This window comes from Cavia porcellus, unplaced genomic scaffold (genome assembly GCF_034190915.1).
Source record: "Cavia porcellus strain 051 isolate PalLab524CR breed Dunkin Hartley unplaced genomic scaffold, mCavPor4.1 scaffold_2, whole genome shotgun sequence".
NCBI lineage: Eukaryota > Metazoa > Chordata > Mammalia > Rodentia > Caviidae > Cavia > Cavia porcellus.
In genome coordinates this window covers 104719610-104739492 of record NW_026947485.1, presented here as the reverse complement: position 1 = coordinate 104739492, position 19883 = coordinate 104719610, and the positions used below count along the sequence as shown (strand labels likewise).

The 19883-nt window shown below is 39.0% G+C and overlaps 1 protein-coding gene across 1 annotated transcript in view; it reads right to left on the bottom strand.

Annotated features, from left to right (window-relative positions):
* Ppp2r2d (protein phosphatase 2 regulatory subunit Bdelta) overlaps window positions 1–19883 on the bottom strand; it is a 48858-nt gene that overhangs the window by 15295 nt on the left and 13680 nt on the right. The window contains exons 3-5 of the mRNA XM_063244958.1: window positions 6264–6361; window positions 568–733; window positions 126–238 (exon numbers count right to left, since the gene is read on the bottom strand). Of these exons, the coding sequence (XP_063101028.1) occupies window positions 126–238; window positions 568–733; window positions 6264–6361 (377 nt within the window). The remainder of the gene's footprint in view (window positions 1–125; window positions 239–567; window positions 734–6263; window positions 6362–19883) is intronic.

Sequence of the window (19883 nt, the reverse complement as noted above, 5' to 3'; positions counted from 1 at the left end):
ATTACTATTATAAGGAATGGGTTTATGATATTTTCCTTAGTAGCTTTCTTAAATAGCTGATGTTACACTGTTCTTCATTAATATCTGGAAAGGCCTGGGAAGTTTAAAGAAGATGCAGTGTGTACCCGTAGTGCTGTAATTCTAAATGGGTCGCGAAGTCTTCCATCTTCGTCTTTCAAGTTATAACCTTCTGCTCTTTTATCTCGTTCACTTATCTTCCATAATTTAATAGTCTTATCTGAAATGAAAAACAGCAATCTTTATATTAAAAGACAGTATCATACCACGCATCACTGTTTGAGTATGGTATTAGAAAGCTTTGTGACTCTACACTGGTGTTTAAACTTTTGATTATATATATCTTGTTTCACACAATATAAAGATCTAAACACACAAAGTAAAGAATGTAGTACTGGAATATTTTGGGTACACTTTAAATTTTCAACCTATCACTTGTCATTTTAGCTGATAATTTACCCCCAACCAATGACTTAAAATGGAATCTACCCATACAGAAAGTTTAAAATAGTACTAACTCCAATAGTCACTTAAAGGAAAAAATCTTACCATTTGTAGAGAGTAGAAAATGAGCAGCATTCTGTTGTGGCAACCACCTAATTTTATTAATTTTTTCTTCAATTTCTAGACTTTTCAAATAGTCAAACTCTGGTTCGTGACTTTGAAAGGTACTGTAAACATTATACTCTCCCCGAGAATGAGGACGGCTTTTATTCTGTAAGGAATCATAACAAATGTTTCAATAATAAGCATACTAAGATAAAATTTTAGTACTACCAATCTGAACATTAAATGATCTAGCACATTTTTGAAGGTTAAAAAAACTCAAGAGGATAAAACTCAGAATTAATGTATTCAGAAAAAATGAAGAGAATTTCCTAACAATTTTATTTCATGTCTAGGTATTTCTCTAGGCAGGGTCTGCCAATTGCACCTTGCTATATGTAAACAGCTTTTCTTTTTGAGACAGGGTCTTGCTGCATAGTTCACGTTGGCCTTGAACTTATGGCAATCTCTTGCCTCAGCCTTCTGAGTGCTGGGATTAGAGGCATGCACCACTACACTCAGCTCTATATAGGTAATTTCATAGGAACATAACTGGATGGATGTGTTGTCTCTGGTAGTTTCTGCCCTACTCAGGGAGCTGAGTGACTGAAGGAGATTTGGGGCCTATAAAGGTACTAACACTTACAACCTAAGCCTAGGGACAGAGCACCTTTAGAGCCAGTTCAAGAGGACCCAAATATAGGGTCAAACCAGTCTCTGTGATATACCCAGACAGTGCACATGCCAAGCAGCACAGACAATCAGTGGCAGAGCCACATATGCAAACCACACAGCTAGTAACTTCATGGACCTGCAGAGACAGGTCCTACAATTCATGTAGGAGAAGAAGCTGCATAAAAATATCCCCAGTAAGGTGCTGCTTACATAAATTTAATACACATAAGTAATTCTAAATTTAACAGTAAAGTAGAAAAACATGCTTGGGAAAATATATGCCATCTTCCAAATAATGAGCAACTCTAGGGGGGAGTGGTGTAATCAAGTGAGTTGGTAAGAAAGTAGGAGAATGAAGTGGGGGCATAGTGGGAATATCATCTGTATTCTGAGTATTTCTTTCCTTTTATATTGTTTCAATTTTGTCATGTAATCTATACCTAAAAGTTTGCATTTTCAGCTCTTCAATATGTATGCCAAGGAAACCACAAATAAATCTTGTCAAGATGAGTGCTTTATATTTCTGAATTAAGATAAAATATGAGAAGACATTGCAAAACACTATGTGACCCCCTCCACTGCACTGATTTCTAAGCACTGCATGTTTCTTGAATTCAGCACTCACCAGGCAGAAGTAGAAAGCCCTTCACTATGTGATTTTCTTGGGTATGATACATTAAGGGGTTAATGCTATTAAGCTGCTTATTCCCCTGAGCATGCCCCTCTCCCTTCTACAAAGAAACATAATCCACAAGTACAGTTCTAACTTGCAAAGGAGAAAAACAAAATTGAACTGTTTTAGAAGAAAGATTTGTGGAATTTAGTTCCATGCTTAAAACACACACTAAAGAAAGTAGCAGAATGTAAGAAAATCAGAGCTGCCTGCTGCTCTGGCCACTCTGCCACAAATCAAAGAAACATGACCCTCCACTCCAACCACCATCAACTTTCACCCAAATTCCCAAAGCCCAGGTTACCTTGAACTGTTGCTGATCGAAAGGGACTCATCAGTACCCAGTGCACATGGGGAGACTCTCCCACTATAAGTGAGGAGGAGTTCTGAACATGGGGAGACTCTCCTACCCTATACAAGGAGAGAAGTTCTGAACATGGGGAGACTCTCCCACTCTAAATGAGGAGAGGAGTTCCGAAGGAAGCCTTAGGGACTAGGGTGGAAGGAGGTCTGTGAGCCAGATGTGCTGGGGCAGGACAACAAATAGGAAAGGGAACTGACAGAAAGCTAATTTTGTTTTTGTGCATGCTGATTCCTGGCTTTAATGGACCATCTGACTCTGTCAGGGTAAAGCTGTATACCTGGGGGAGACTAATGCTGGGCAGACTAGAGCTGAGTTTCAGAGGGTGGCCATGCCTGTATCCTTCCATTTTACACACAAAATTCACTGTAAGATTTAACACAGATAAGGGTTCTGATATTAATGAAAAAAAAAAAAAAACAAAACAGCTCAAGCTAGGTGTGGTGACACATACTTATAATCCCAACACCATAGGAGGCTGAGCCAGAAAGAGTACAAGTTTGAGCCCAGTTTGGGCAACTGAACAACTCAGTAAGGTACACTGTCCTAAAACAAAAAGTTAAAAAAAAAAAAAAAAAAAAAGCAGGGGAGATCTCTACAAAATAAAAAGGGCTAAGGATGTAGCTGAATGCAAAGGCCTTGAATTAATCCTTAGTTAAAAAACAAAACAAAACAAAACAAAGCTCCAGTAACACTAGTTGCCACACTTTCTACTTACCTGCTGTCTTCTGCCCAGCCAGAACTCACCCACAGGTTCCTAGCAACCTAGCTCCGCTATGCTACCACTCCACTGCTTCCCCTTCCATACCTCCAGCAATCTTCCAGGCTCCCACAATTCTAAGATGCACATGTGACATCTGTGGTGCCTAACTGTACAGTGGGTGCTCTCTGTGCTCTAACAGCAGGAGAGCAGAGTGGCTGTGACTGTGGGTGAAAACAGAAGTCTACACTCCCCAACAACACTGGAAAAACTCAGGCACAAAGAGTACCTCCTGCATGGCAGTCAGAATCCAAAAGGTGACGGAACAAAAAGCCCTTATGTTAAAAACAAAATATGAAGATAAAGATAAAACCAAACTGCTTACAGTTCATCAAGTTGCAGTCAATCAGGTTTACACAGACACCTTAGGAATCTGCTCCTGCACAAGCCTGTCCTTTCACACCCTGACTTAACATCCCTTAACTAAATACTAAAACTCTGCAATATCCAAATATATATTTAGAACAATATTCTTGACTTTTTATCATAGTTTCTTTTACATTTGAAGCTAGTAAGGGGGTCAGCTTGAGACAAGGGCTTGCTGTGCAGTTCAGGCTGGCTTGAACTTACTATATAGCCCAGGTTGGCCTCAAATTCTCAGTGATACTCTGCTTCAGCCTCCCAACTATTAGGATGACAGGTGTGTAGCACCACTCCCGGCTTGAAGCCAGTATTTTTATTTTTATTATTTTTTAAAATTTTATTTAAAGACTAAACCAAACAGAAAATAGGTAGAAATAATATATACGTTCAGAGAAAAAAATAAAACAGTAAGAAATCACTAGTTTATGTTTACATATTGTTGTTTTACAAATAGTTTCTCAAGATATAAAAGAGGAATATATAAAGTGGGAATTCAAATAGTGAGACTGCAAACAGTTCTGTTCAACTGTCCAACAAAAACTTAGTAAGATGGCTGTCAATCCTATACACTTAAATATACATGCAGTTATCCTTATCTTCATTTATGTTGAGATTAAACAAACTAAAGCAGGTTAAAATCATTCTGAATAAAGAATAATAGTATTGCTAGATTTCACATCATGACACTCCATGATCAGCACTGGGTACTGTAGTGTCTTTTTTTTTTTTAATTTAATTTAAAGAAGGACTAAACAAAACAGAAAATGGGTAGAAATAGTACATAATTTCAAAGAAAAAAATAAACAGTAAGAAATCACTAGTTGATGATTACAGATTGTCTTCTTACAAATAGTTATTCAAGATACTAAAGTGGAGCATATAAAGTGGGGAAGCCAGTATTTTTAAAGTTTAAGCAACAAGAAAACAAAGCAATTTTCAAGAAACAAGAAAATTTTCAATTTCTATCCTAGGATCTGTGAAGGGTAAAAGCTATTGTATCTTTTGTAAAGGTATCAACAGCAAATCTTTTTAAAGTAAATTTTGAATTTAACAGTTTGTTCAAAAATCTTGCTATGAAAAGCTAAGATACATGGTTCTTAAGTAGTGTTGTCTAATAATCTGTCTTTGGGATAAGGATATAAAACTACAAATTGATTAAATTGCCTATACAGACTTAGAAAGACTAAAGATAATATACATATTATTCATCAAAGGATTTCTCATCAGCCCAAATCACAAAAAACTTTCAAAAATCTTTCATTAAAAACAAAACAAAAAAAGAAAATGTGACCAATACGTATGTACCAATGTGATCAACAAGTATGTTAACACAAACACGTTAATAAAAGTTTAAAAAAGAGAATGTGCTCAATATATGTGATTAATATGTACTAATAAAAATATAAAGTTAAAAAGACCTACAAAACCCAAAACATAAAAATCTTTCATGGACATAATAAAAATGATAGCCACGACTAGCTCTTTTTGTTTGGTTGGGTTTTTTTTTTAAGACAGGGTCTTGCAGTGCAGTTCAAGCTGGCCTTGAACTTGTGGTAATCTTCCTACCTCAGGCTCCTGATTTCTGGGATTGTAAGTGTGTGCTGACAATCTGACTAGGTTTACTGTATTTTGGTGAGACTTGTTAGCTTTACCCATCTTTCCCATTCCCCCTGTCCTAGGGGATGTCCTACCCATTTCTAAAAGCTCCCCTTGCCAACAGCAGGGAACAGTGCAGAACCACTTGTGCCTTAAGCACAGATGATCCACAGGGAAGGGAAAAGGGCCCACTGACCTCTGAACCATACTGATCACATAGAGATTAGAATTTACAATGATAAAAGGCCTTAGCCTCTGTTAGAGAAAAAACCAGACAGTGTTTTGCAGAGGCCCCAGGCTTGGTGTTTCTTGGTTCCCTCATCATCATTCTTTCATAACAAATAATCCTGTGTATGTGAGATTTGGGACTTGGCCTCACACATGCTAGAAAAATATTCTACCACAGATACTCCCTCAGACTTTGGCCTTCTTTTTTAAGGGCTTATTCAAGACAGGCAACTGCTCTACACTGAGCTACATACCTCCAGCACTTAAAAAACATTTTGTTTTGTTTTGTTTTTGGTTTTTTGATACTAGGTCTCACTATGCAGTTCAGGCTGGCCTCCAACTTGCAGCCATCCTCCTGCCTCAGCCTCCCAAGTGCTGGGATTACAGGCATAAGCCATCATGTCTGTTTTTTGAAGACAAAAAAAATCTCACACTAAGTTACTCAGGCTGCTCACACAATCTTCCTGCCTCAGCCTCCAAAGTAGCTGGAATTATAGGCAAGGGCCACTATACCTGACACAGATACTAATCTTGTCCCTTAATCATCACTAAGAGCTCTGATGAAACTTATGGGAAATGGTGGTGGGAAGGTGGTGGCAAAGGTATCTCTTATGAATGAATTCACCTGCAAGTTCCTTTTCGTAAGGACAGAAAAGCTTTCAGGAGGTGAAGAAGTGAGGCCCTATGCCCTATATCATTTCTCTGCAATGAGTGCTTAGTACTCTGTGGACAGCAGGACAGCAAAGTGACTTCCAGGAAGCTATTCAGTTAATCACTAGGTAAGCACACACATTCCAAACACCTTCACTTCCATTCCTCCTCAGCATTTTGGCAAAATAAGGCTCCTCCCCTACTTTACATGACAGCACCAGGCTCAAGGAGGCTTGGCAGTGAGACACAGATCTTCTTGCTTACCCCTGAAGCAAGGTCTAAAGGCATGAATGTGAAGCAAAAGACCAGGAAACAGTTTTGCTTCCTTTCTCATAAGTGACATGGAAAGGGTTGAATTATTTCATTTGATTTGTGGATTGTAAATTACTCACCTCTTGTTCCCGTTGAAAAATAACAACTCTGCCACCCTTGTCTCCTGTTGCAAGAAGATCTCCAGAGTAATTAAATTCAACAGTTGAAATGATGTCAGCTGTCAATAAAATAGAAAGGCAATTATAGACTGTTTTTGGGAGGAGTCACAAGGAATATCAAAAACCAAAAGATGAAAACACACGAACACACCAATTTTCTCCCTGAACAAAGTGAAACTTCCATGACAAACTTATAACTACCAAGTGACTGTCTCTAGGATAGAGAGCAAATCAGCACATACAAATTTCTGAATGTGATTCCACTGATCGAACACCTGGTCCTGGCATATAAGCATTTATCTAGACTAAACTGTCTACTAAATGTTTAATGTTATACACAATAACTTTTGTTGGCTTCCATATAAAATATTAGACAGTATGCATTCTATATCTGTGTCTGGATAAAATCAACGTTCCTTTGATAATGACATCATTACAAAGTGAGATTTGTGATTTCTGGCCTCACAAGACAAATATCTCATGGCTTACTGGAAATAAAGATTATGGGGTCAAAGAACAAAAATAATCACTGGAAAAGTTCTTTGCTTCTCTGAAGTAAATCCTTTGGATTAGAGGGAACAGATCTGCAACTGATGACTGTTTTTCCTTTCTCCCATACTGAAGACTAAACCTAGGGCCTTCACACTGAATTACATCTCTCATCCTCTCTGTTTTTATATTCTGAACTAGGTTCTCACCAAGTTGTCCAAGTTGAGTTCAAAGCTGAAACTTTCATGTCTTAACCTCTCAGGATCCTGATATTTACAGGTATCTATTATCACACTTGGGTAATATATACTATTAAATCAAGAAAACTATACCAAGTCTGTGTCATGAAAAAAAATCTTGTATTTTCAAGAAAAGGCTCTGCAATGGACTCTGGAGGAACCTGGTCATATGCTGCCTAAACAAGAAGTAGGTTGCACACTGAGGGCTGATTGGGTGGGTGTGTCCTGGGACCACAATTGGACAGCACACCTTAGTCTGAAGTGCTGCAGTTGCAAGAAGGGCTTGATCCATCAGACACAGCCATGCAGGATGGCCATTCTGTGCACCAAGGTCTGCAGCATCACTAATGGAGGTTTTTGAAGACAAAACTACATAGTTATTGGAAGCAACGTATCTACTAATAAGAAATGGACCTAAAGGTCAAGAATACTTGAAACTAACTACCCCCTACCCCAAATGGCAAGAGAAGAATGCAATTCTTAAAGGTCCACACAAACACTTTAATCAAATAGTCATTAACATGTAGTTTCCTGCCAACATCTGCGGAGTGAACTTGATGATACTTGGCACTGTTCACTGCTTCCGCAACTGAATTTCATGGCTGCAATTACTTTCTTTAAAGCAAAAACAAAACAAAACTTCTGTGACACTTGGGGAAAGGATGAAGCTACTCCTTATCAAAGCTTCTCTCTCAATCTGTTTCTGTAGTGCAGCATACTGAACCCAGGGCTTGGTGCATGCTAGCCAAGTGCTCTACTACTAAACTGTACATTCCGTCCATCAATTCTTAAATTACTCAAAACAACCTACTGTGCTTAAAATGAAAACAAAATTTTCTGTATTGGAGTAAAAGCAACTAAACTTATATCATTTATACCAAAGGATACACAAGACTATATAATTAATGGTATTCTGTCAATGATTTTCACATTTAATTAAAATGGACTGAGGTTTTTTTTTGGTTTGTCTACTTTTTTGTACTGGTAATCGAACCAACCCGGGACCCTTGTACTAAGCTAAATTCCCTGCCCTTTGTGTACATATGTATGTATGTACATACACATTTGCCTGTTTGTTTATTTTTATTTTGAGTCAGGATCTTGCTAAGTTTCCTGGCTTGGGTTTAAATCTACCTGTCTTAGTCTCCCATAATGCTGCAATTATAGATGTGCAGTTGTCTTGCCCAGCTTGAAATGACTCTTATGAACTACATGTCTACAAAATTACAAAAGCAGTGAAATTTAAATTATTAGCATCAATTTATTTGATAGACACTGTTTCACAAAGTGAAACTGATGCTAAAAGCATAAATACGGTGTTGACATAGAGCACTGGGTATTTCAACACCTCCATGTACTTTGAGGTGACTTGGTTCTGCCTCCACTTTCCTACTAGTGTGTCTGCCCATGGCACAGCTTGATACCCCCTGGCAGTCCTATAGCAGTATTGGGACTCTACTCAGTCACAGTGGTTCCACAAACTGTTCTGAGGCAGTTAGCTATAAGGTGGCTGGCTGTCTTACAGTTTCATAGCATCTTGCTGGATGTTCAGATTACCTCAAAACCTAGCCGTCACCAGCAGCTTGGAGGTACATCTCAGACTTCTTGCTGAAAGTGGTGAACCACACGTATTCACAGAACCTGTGTACAGTGCCTGTCAAACATATACTGTGGAGGATTGCACAGAAGTGGGTGCAGATGCTTTGAAACCAAGTGCACACAAGTTCCAAGCCTCATGGTGTAGAGCTCAAGCCAGGTGCTGGCACAGAGATGCAGAATGTTTGTTTATAGAACTGCTAGGTGCACAAGACTCCATCCCATCTTGTTAGGATCACTATTTCCATGTCATGCTCCTAGGATATTAGCTCCCGGGAGCTCAACAACCCATCTCTCCCGGGTTCCTCTCTGAAATGCCAAAGCCTGGAAGAAAAAGCCTCAATATGCAAACATTTAGAGTCCTCAAAGTCCACCTGTTCACAGAACAGCCTACTGGCTTCTCAACTGCTTCATTCTTAAACATAAATCTATAGCTCAGATTTGGGTACAAGTGAGAGAAGTTACCAAAACAAAGGAAAGAGATACTGTGTGTTAAATATGTCAAAACTGAGCATCAGTGTCCAGGGAGCCCCCCCCCCCCCAGCATCTGGCTGAGTGCCTCCCTGCAGCAAAACTCCATCACCCTTGCCTGGTAGAGAAGGTGGATGCCAGAACAGCACCAACTGCTTTAGGCCTCTCAGCCATAACACCCAACTAGGTCCTCCAGGCTGAGAAAGGAAACAGGACGAAGAAGTGCTACCTGAAATCCAATCTGAGCAATGATAATGAAAGCCTCAAAACTTTTTCAAAAGGAGAAAGTGAAAAGGAGATAGACAACAGGAAGAATAAAACAGGATGGGGTTGGGTGGTCCCTGTCATCTGATTGATAAATTCTAAAAAAGTCCTAGGATAAAAGAGCACCAACACAAGTGCTGAATAGAAGCAGCCAAGGACATCTACACAACAATGACAGAAGAGTCTAAGGATTCCCAGAGCAAACACAGCTCATTCATAGAAGAAAAGGAACCAGCCAGGTCACACAATTTACAGAAAAATGGTAGATAAAAGTATCAACCACTCTTAACAATACAAGAAACAATAATTTCAACCTAGGACTCTATACATAGGCACATTTTCAATCAAAATTGAGAGAGGAGTAATGTTTTCAAACAGACAAAAAGCCACAAAACTCCTTCTTTAGGGGCTGGGGATTTAGCTCAGCGGCATAAGTGCCTGCCTTGCAAGCAGACAGTTGTGAGTTCGATCCCTGGTACCCATAAAAACAAAAAAGACAAAAAAAAAAAAAAAAAAAAAAAAAAAAAAAATCCAACAAAAAACAAACAAACAAACAAAAAAACCTCCTTCTTTAGCAAAAAGAGGAAAAACAAAACAAACACAGGGAATTGACTTCTAAAAAATGATGAAAAAAGTCACAAGATAAGAGCCTTGTAGCCAACAGGCCCCAAGGCTAGCAGCCTATGCTGGAGAATACTCTGGCTACAAGGATTCATCTCTGAGGACAAAGAGCTGCAAGACTACCTGACTTTATCAGGAATCATTAGCTCCAGGAAAAACAAAAACTTGTACGAAAAGGAAAATATACACAGTGGTTCTGTAACAATATTCACACAATAACACAATACTGATGTGATAAAGTCTTGTAACAGAACTCTCTACTTTGGGATGGTACATGTAGGCCAAAGGTGTTATTAGTTAAAAAAAAAAAAAAAAGGTACGTCATCAGTTACCATAATAGGAAGCTAACATTGTTCAAAATCAGATCAGTTAGAGCAGTGAGAGTCTACCTTTTAGAAACTACATGCCCAAACTGAAAGGATTTTGCCCTAGATAGGATACTACAGCAGTGGGAGGTCAAACCAAGGGGCTTTATCTTGAGGTCCTCTTTCCCGCACCTAGGCAATTTACCTGTGGTGTGAAATGACTTTCAATCAGCTGCTGGGGCATCAGTAATGCCCCTTTAGGCACCACCCCAGACCAAAGCTATATGTATGTCCCCACACCGCGTAACACGCAGAGAAAGCCAGACCCCGGAGATCATGGAGCTTCTCTTCGCATCTTTAAAATAAAGACCACTTTACTTTATATTCTGTTTTCTAACTGTACCAAAAACTCTTTCACAAACTACAACCCAAAACCCACTTATTTATCAAGAGGTGCTAACACTGCAATTGAAACTGAATACTAAGGTTTGAGTTTAGGAAAGACAACTCTTACACTTGACTTGCATGCCGACAAGAGGGCTTCGTGAGCCTGCTGCCACATGCATGCCATTAGTTCAACACCACTGAGTTAGAGCTAATCCTACTGCTTAGAAGTATGGGCTGTTGAGGATTCTTCAAAGCCAGAGGGAGCAGGCAAGGAAGGGTAGGTGGTTAAGGAAATAGAAATAAGGTCATGTGGATGGAGACAGAGTGAGACTCAACCACGAAGTGAAGAGGGAAGCAAAATCCCTGGATTATTAAAAGATAAAACTGAGAAACCAAAGTTAAGAAGGACCAAAATGTGTATCAGGTTGTATGAAACAGAAAGAAAATGTTCAAATAGGGAGAGGCCAAGGGAGTGGGAAAGGGGATAGGAAAGAAGGGGGGGGGGAAGAAAAGAATGGAAACAAAGCTTTTGAAAATGGGGAGGCCACGGGGTAAAGGAACCAGGGGAATGGGGAAAGAAGAATCAAGTTCTATCATGTACAGATACAAATTCTCTATGGTGAATGTGATCATTATATATATCTAAACTGTACCAATAAAATCTGATTAAAAAAAAGAAACAAAAAATAAAAGATGGAACCCAGATGTGGTGGGACACTGCTATAATCTGAGATATTCCTCAGGAGGTTGAGGCAGGAGAAATTCCAAACTGGAGGTCAAACTAGACAGTATGGCAAGACCCCATCTCAAAAAAAAAAAAAAAAAAAAAAAAAAAAAAAAGACAAAATTAAGTCCTATCTGGGACCAAGCACAGGAAGTGACAGAGCAGGCACGAGCAGATGAGCTGGATGAGGACAGACAATGAATCTTCCTGGCAGATGTATACCCAGCCCAGCTCAGCAGAGTGGATTTTTCATGAGAAAGATGATCTGTGAGGAATGAAAGGAAGGGGTGAGGAATGAAAGATGATTGGGGGACATATTCAGGAAGTATTTTCATTGGAGAGAAACTGACTACTTCACAGATATTCAGGCCATGTAGGGCCAGGTGTGGTAATGCACACCTGTCATCCCAGTACCCAGGCTGAGGCAGGAGGACCACTGTGAGTGCGAGGCTAGTCTGGGCTACATAGTCAGCTCAGGGCCAGCTTGAATTTCACAGTGAAATCCTGTCTCAAAAAACCAAAAGCAAGGGCTGAGAATAATAGCTCAGTGGCACAAACACCTGCCTGGCAACCACAAGGTCCTGAGTTTGATTTCTGATACCAAAATAAAAACAAAAAAACAAAAACCAAAAATACACACTCATCTCCCACAATCATGCCCACCTGGGACCTGAGGTATGGTTTATCCCTTAATCCAACAAACTTTGCTCTGGGCACACCACCTGCCTTCATAGGATTTACCCTTGACTAAATGAATTACAAGCATAAAACATGACATTCAGTAGTTCAGTGGTTTGGAGGAGGGTGCTGGCTGGTTAAATTAGTCTGGGGTGTGGCAGGGATGACTGCCCTATCCTAGTCTGTCTGTTATTATGGAACACCTAAGACTAGTAATTTGTGGAGAATGGAAAATTATTTCTCATAGTTCTAGAGGCCAGAAAGCCCAAGACCAAGTATTTAAGTGTCTGGTGAGGGGATGTCTTGCTGCATTCTCACATGGGGAAGGTGCAAGTGCAAAAAGACAAAACTCACCATCCAATCCTCGTACAATGGAAGCAATTCAGTCATAGGAAAGGTGCTCGCTGACCCAACCATCTCCTAACACTACTACACTAGCAATTTAGTTTCCCCTACTGGATTTCTAGGAGATGCTTTAAATTCACAGCACTGAGGTAGACCCTGGGTATAAGCTCTAGGAGTGGAAGAACACAGGAAATCCATAAGGTCAGAACTGGGGTGACAATTTCCTTGGAAGACTAAGGCTGCATTCCTACCCCACACGAGTGACCACACTAGCCTCCCTATGTGCCGGTGGAGGTCCTGTTGGCTGGGGAGAAACGGGAAGGAAGCTGACTCTTGCCCCTACCCCCCCACCCAAAAGCAACTGGATGTGATACTGGCTGAGATGATAATAACTGAAGTAAAGAAGTGTTATGGTTTGTGTTTGGATGGCCCCTCAAGCCTCATGCAGTCATGGAGGCAGCTGAGTCTAGCATTTGTGATTGGTTCTCTGTCTAGCACTGATTGGTAGTGTGAGTGCTGCACCTGCCCAGGGTAGGAAGCTGGCATACTACATAAAAGAGAGAAGGAGGCATGCTTTTGTTTTTTTGGAGGGGCCTTTTTGCTTTTATTGCTTGCAGCAGACATGAATGGATACCCCTCAGCCACGCCACCTTGCCTTAAAGCCAGCTTAGTATGAACTGAAGCCTCCAAAAGCTGTAAGCTAAATAAACCTTTCCTTTCCTAATTTTGGGTGTCAGGTATTTTGTCTCAAGTAACCAAGACAAGAAGCAACCTGACATTTATATTGCTTGTCTTTTCAGGCCTGGGGCCAGTGATCTTGGCTAACTATTTAAGAAGACAACAATATACAATATAGAAACAATTGTGATTTCCTACCGTTCTGTTACTGTTTTGTTTGTTTTCATTTTACTGTTGTTTTACTCTCTTTAAAATAACATAAAATTAAGAGTTCATGGATATTTTTGTTTTATGATGACCACTGCTGCATGCTTGGGGTCCACGTTCATCTGCATGTTTATAAAACTTCCAAAGGGAGTTACATCTTCCCTACAGCCATGCTGATGTCAGTCATCACATTTCTGTCTCCTATCCTCCGAGCCCCTCTTTTGCAGGTTCTCTTGTCAACTCTCCCCAATCATTTTGTTGTAAAAACCGGCAACCCCTGTGAGCGGCTTTCCCCAACACTGCTCACCTATGAGACCTTCTCCTTGTTTCCTTGGATGCTTCCTAACACCGTTATTCCTTCCTATCTCCTCGTAACAATTTCACACCATTTCTGCTATCAGCTTCTTGCACCCCAGCTATTCACTTCACTTTGTGTGTGGGGGGCACTGAGGATCAAACTTACGACTTTGGGCTTGCCAGGCAGGTGCTTGGGCTGCTGAGCTAAATCCCCAGCCCCACTTCACTTTCTGAAGTTAATGGTTCTGCCTATTTAATTGAAAAAGTACAAGGATGTGGAAAAAAACTGTCATATCCTCCACCATCAATAACATACCTCCTGCAGCAACAAGGACTCTGGTCCCAACAGCACCCCTCAGAGGCACTAGGCCTTCTCACCTCACAAGGGCTTTCCTACCTCAGAATGAAAATGCTATGATCTCTCACTGTAAGATACATAAACAAGTAGTCTAGACCACCACATCCCTTCCTGGACACTGCCCCATTCTGTTCTCTCCTATAGACAAGGCTGGGCACTGCTCTGGGCTCACATTCTTACCATTCTTTCCTCCCAGGGTATCCTGAATCCATTTTAATGAGTGTCCTTTATATACCACCCAGCAAGCTCACCTTCAGCCCACAAAACTCTGGTAACTCCCTCTGCTATGAATCTGTAACAGCAGGACTAAGGGCAAGGGCATTCACTTCACGCTCTGTGGCCCATATCACTGTATATGCATATTGAAGGAACTGAAATGGTAACACAACTCTAAAAAATCCACTGAAAGGAAGTTTAAGATTACTCCTTACAAAAATTCTGCAACAGAAACTTGTTCAGAATAAGAACTACTGCCTGTTTTCCTGTGACATGAGGTTTACTGAAAGTGTCAGGTGAGTAAAAGAACTTCCATATAAACTCATGACTACAATCATAGAGTACTCTGGAATAGTCCATATACATATAAAAAAGAAAAATTGGAAAAGGTTCTGCCAGCCTGTGCACATGGGCCCTCATAAAAAATTTTGAAGTAGGTCTTTAAAGTAGATCATCCAAAGGTAAAAGTCACCTCTGTTCATAAGCCAAACAAACTGACAAAACCCAACTGCAATCCTTCACCAAATATAAAAATGGCAAGCCACCTATGTATGAGCTACTGTAAAGCTTTACACACGTATTCTGATCTCAAGATCTCCCAAGACTGACTTTCTCCAAATTGTGACTAGATGAGATAAAACACGTGACTAAACAGAAAAGTCTATTGTTTATTTATTTATGGCCATGGGAGTAAAATTCAGGGCCTCACACTTGCCAGGCAGGTGCTGTGCCACTGAGTTTTATCTCAGGCCCTGAATACTACTTTTTGTAAGGGTGGGATCAGCTTTTGACTTATTTTCTTATCAGCTAATCACTGGGAGAAAAAAAAAAAAAAGATTTGTGAGAAATTGTTCTAAAATGGGAAAATCAGAAGAGATAACTAAATTTCAATTTGTCTACTAAGGAACGAACAATATTTTTTAAAAAGCTGTATTATATAGTAGGAATGCAAAGTTAGGTCAGCACACAAAATAAATCAACATGATACACCACATTAATAGAATTAAAGGACACAAACCATATGGTCATCTCAATAACAGATAAAATATTTGACAGATTCAACACTGTTTATGATAAAAACAATACACTAAGAACACAGAATTTTCTTCAACTTGATACAAGGGACCTACAAAACCACAGCTAACATCACACTAAATAGTAAAAGTCTGAATGCTTTTTCCTCCACAATCAGAAACAAGACAGGAATGTTTCCACTGGTACTTGTAGTAAACATTCTATTACAGAGTCTAGCCAAAGCAAGCAGGTAAGGAAAAGAAAGAAAATCTCTGTTCATAGATGACATCATCTTAAAATCAGTCTGCCTGTAATCCCAGCACTTGGGAGGCTGAGGCAAGTGGATCACCATGAGTTTGATGCTAGCCTGGGCTACAGTGTGAGTTCCTGCCTTGGGGGAAGGGGCAACAAACAAATACAAAAAAACTTAACAGCACAGATCATAAGCCAGGGATGGTGGTGCACCTTGTAACTTACTCCAGCACTGAGACTGAGGTAGGAAGGATTCCAAGTTCAAGCTCTGCCTGGGTGACTTAGCAAGACATGGTCTCAGATAAAAAACAAACAAACAAACAAGGGCCTGGGAATGTGTTAACTGCAAAAGTCTTACAATCCTCAGTACCAAAAAAGAAAAAATAGTTAAGCATCTAGTGACCATAAGACCAAGCAATTCCACGCCTAGGTATACATCACAGAACTGAAAACACAGGGCTACACAGAAACATACAGAACAATGTTCACTTTAGCATTATGTATAATAGCTAAGTAATAAAATCAATCCATCTACTGATGAATGAGTACATAAAATGTGGTATATATCCACATGATGACACAGCATTTACCCAAAAAAATTAAAGCACTAATACACACTCAAACACCGAAGAAACCTGAAAACATTATATTAAGTGGAAGAAGCCAGACATTAAGGCCGCATCTTATATAATTCCATTTACTTGAAAAGACCAAAATAGGCATATCTACAGAAACAAGAAGTAGATTAGTGGCTGCTGGGAACGGAGGGAGGAGGCTGCTGGGAGTAAGAGCCCTCCCCGATGGAGTTTTGAGGGAGGATGATGAAAATGTTCTAAAATTAGTTTTCATGGCTGCACAACTCTGTGAACATACTTAAAAAGCCATTCTACTGTATATTCTTTTTTAGGGGGAGGGGAATACTGGGGATTCGTGCTAGGATTTCACACTGAGCCACATCCCCAACTCTTTTTTGATGTTTTTATATTGAGGGTTTTCACAGGGTGGGTTCAAACTTGCTGTGCTCCTGCCTCTGCTTCCTAGAGGGCTAGACTGCAGGTGTGTTCCACCACACCTGTCTCAACAGTATACTTTTATTTGTGAAAAAAAGTTTCATAACAAAATAACGAGAATAACAATAGTTAATACATTGTGTATCATAACCTTAAAAGTACTTACTCAGAGTACAGGACACTGACAAAAGACTTACAAAGAAGAAACAGACAACAGCACAAAACTTTACTTTCAATGAACTAAGAGAAACCAGTAGTACAAATGAAACAAATTAGCTTACATATAAAATAATTTTTAAGCAACAGAATAGGTAATTTGGGGAGTTATTTAAACTTCTACCAAATCCTATTTATCTATCTTCTATCTTGCTTCCCCATAACTGTGTATTTTGAGTTTCTCATAAAAAGAAATCATGTGATATTTAAGCCCGTGTGTCTGATTTATTCCACTTAATACTGCGTTCTCATATTACATTCATTTAATCTCCAAATGTCTCACTCAAGTTTACCTTTCTTTATGGCACAACAGTACTCTACTGTATCTAAATACATTGTTCTCATTCATTCTTCTGTTGACTGACATATGTAGTATGCTGTTTCTAAGATCTAGTGTAAGTGTAACATGACGATTTTAATTAACTTTTGTGAAAATACCTGGAAGAGGGATAGCTGGGTCAAATGGAATTTCTATTTTTTGGAGGAATCTTCATACACTGGATTTACATTCCTATAAAAAATGTAAAAACTTCCTTTTTCTCCACATGCTCACTAGCATTTGCTATTATTAAATTTTTTGATGACAGTCATTCTTTGTGGAATAAGATGGAATCTCAGTATTGTTTTAATTTCCATTTCTCCAATGGCCAGAGATATGGAACATTTTTCATGTATCTACTGGCCATCTGTACTTCTTTGAGAAGCATTCATTCAGTTCAGTTGCACATTTTTAATTGGATTTTGAGAAGTCTATTTTTTAATGAGTTAATATATTTTTGATACTAATCTTTTGTCTGAAGAGTAACTGGCAAAATTTTTTTCTGATACTGTAGGTTGTCTTTGTATTTGTTTATTTTGCTGTGCAGAAGATTTAATTTATTTCTTGTGTCACTGGAGTTCTGTTCACAAAGTCCTTGGTTATGTCTACTTTTCAATAGTTGTTTCTATTTTATCTTCCAGCAGATTAAGTACTGAAAGCTGTAATAAGCAAAAATATACTATAAAAATGAGTCTAGTCATTAAAAGGGTCTCACAACTTGTAAACTTTCTCAATCATACAGTATTCTGAAAATTGGCTGAGTCAAATTTTTCCTACACAAAAATCTACTTTTTTTTTTTTTTTTTTGGAGACAGGGTCTTGCTATGTAGTACAAGCTGGGCTATGTAGCCCAAGGTGGCCTCAAACTCGCAGTGATTCTCCCTCCTCAGCCTCCCAAGTGCTGGGATTACAAATATGTACCACTGTGCTCAGCTTGTGAAAAATCTACAAATTTGTTTTCAACTAAATGCTACTTTGAATTTATTTTTGTCTTTAAAGAATCTTTGGGGGCTGGGGATTTAATTCAGCGGCATAAGTGCCTGCCTTGCAAGCAGGCAGTTGTGAGTTCGATCCCTGGTACCGATAAAAACGAAAAAGACAAAAAAAAAAAAAAAAAAAGAATCTTCATCTTCACCTTGGTAACTTTGTGCAAGCACGTTCCTGAGGAGATGATGGCAGCAGGAAAGATGAAGAATCTCCTCTTGTTGCTTTACTAAGAAAATTAGTTTTCCCTCATTTCATAAGTTCTGTCTGACCAATGACAGCAGATTTCAAATTTTAGGAAATCACATTTATCTGCCATTAAAATTCACAAGAGATTTAACCATTACTGTCAAGGAAAATCTCATTTATACAAAACATATTTCCAACTACACCGTACTGAAAACTGATGAATACACTGAGATTCTTTCTTCTATAAATAACAAGCACTGTATATTTAAACATCCAGGTAAGAACTCCAAGTTCTTACTCAAAGAACAGGACTATTGAACAAGAGGTAAGTTTTCAGGTAAGTGATAAATTTTTCAAGAAAATGATAAACAAGTTTTAGCAAACTTACTGCAGACAATTACCACCCTCAGTTTATTATTTACTTTAGAAAAACTGTAACAAGCTATTTTTGACTAGGTAAGTTCACCGCAAGCATATAAACAAATTCAATTTCCATACAGTTTCTTAGGAAGTTATATTGTTGAAGAATAAAAATTAAGTAGTACAGCCAATGACTAAAAGCAACATAAATACAAACGAAGTTAAAATTATACCTCCTACTTAGAAAAATTTACATCATTAGCTCGGTATGGCAACACATGCTTATTATGTCAGCTACATGACAGCCTGAGCAGGGAGGATCAGAAGTTTATGGCCAGCCTGGACAATTTTGTGAGCACCTTTCTTAAATTTTAGAAGAACTGGTGATACAGTTCAGAGGCAGAGCACTTGCTAGTATATATAAGGCCCTGGGTTCAATCCCTTGTACTAAAATATACAAAATACATACACACACACATCCCAAAACATGGTGGACTCTGAAAACACTGCAGTGAATTAAGCAGCAGCAAACACAGATAGATGAATAACATATGGGTTTACTTGTATGAGGTCCCTTTTAAGGGAAAGAGATTCATGCAGGCAGAAAGTAGAGTGGAGGCTGGCAAGGGCTAAAGATAGAAGAGGAAGAAGAAGAGTTACTGTTCAATGGATACAAGATTTCCTGCTGCAGAGGATGAAAGTTCTGGGTGTAATAATGAGGATGGTTACATGATATTGTGAATGCATTTAATACCACTGAACTTTATACTTACAAACAGTTATGATGCTAAAAAAAATACTATGCATATTTTAATCCCAATCTTAAAAATATTTCTAGATCTAAAAATAAACCCAAATCCATGCCAGCCCAAGTATCATACACTTTTCTCTATAGGTTAAAAAAAACCCAGACAATTGTGTCACTGAGGCACAGATACAAACCTGAGGGCTAAGTCCTGTAGTGTCCTGCAGTGTGGGGGCTCTTGCTCTCCCACTCCTGAACTGCTGTCTGTGGTGACAAGATTAGGGACCCAGAAAAAGGGTCTACTTTTTTTGAAACTCCACCAGTAACTTTTAATGGCTTTTGAAAGTGACAATTTATATGACTACCCTTTTACTGACACATTTAACCCTGCACAGTATTTCACAGAGAACAAACAGTCTCATATAGATAACCCTGCAATACAAATTAATTATTCCCTTTACTACTGAATTATAACCTTTTCCCCATTAATAGGATTGAACCCAGAGTCTTGGCACTGAGCTACATGACAGGTCTTTATTTGGAGACAGGTCTTGCTAAATCACTCACGCCGGACTCAAATTTGATTCTCTTGTCTTAGCCTCTGAGTGCGCGGATTA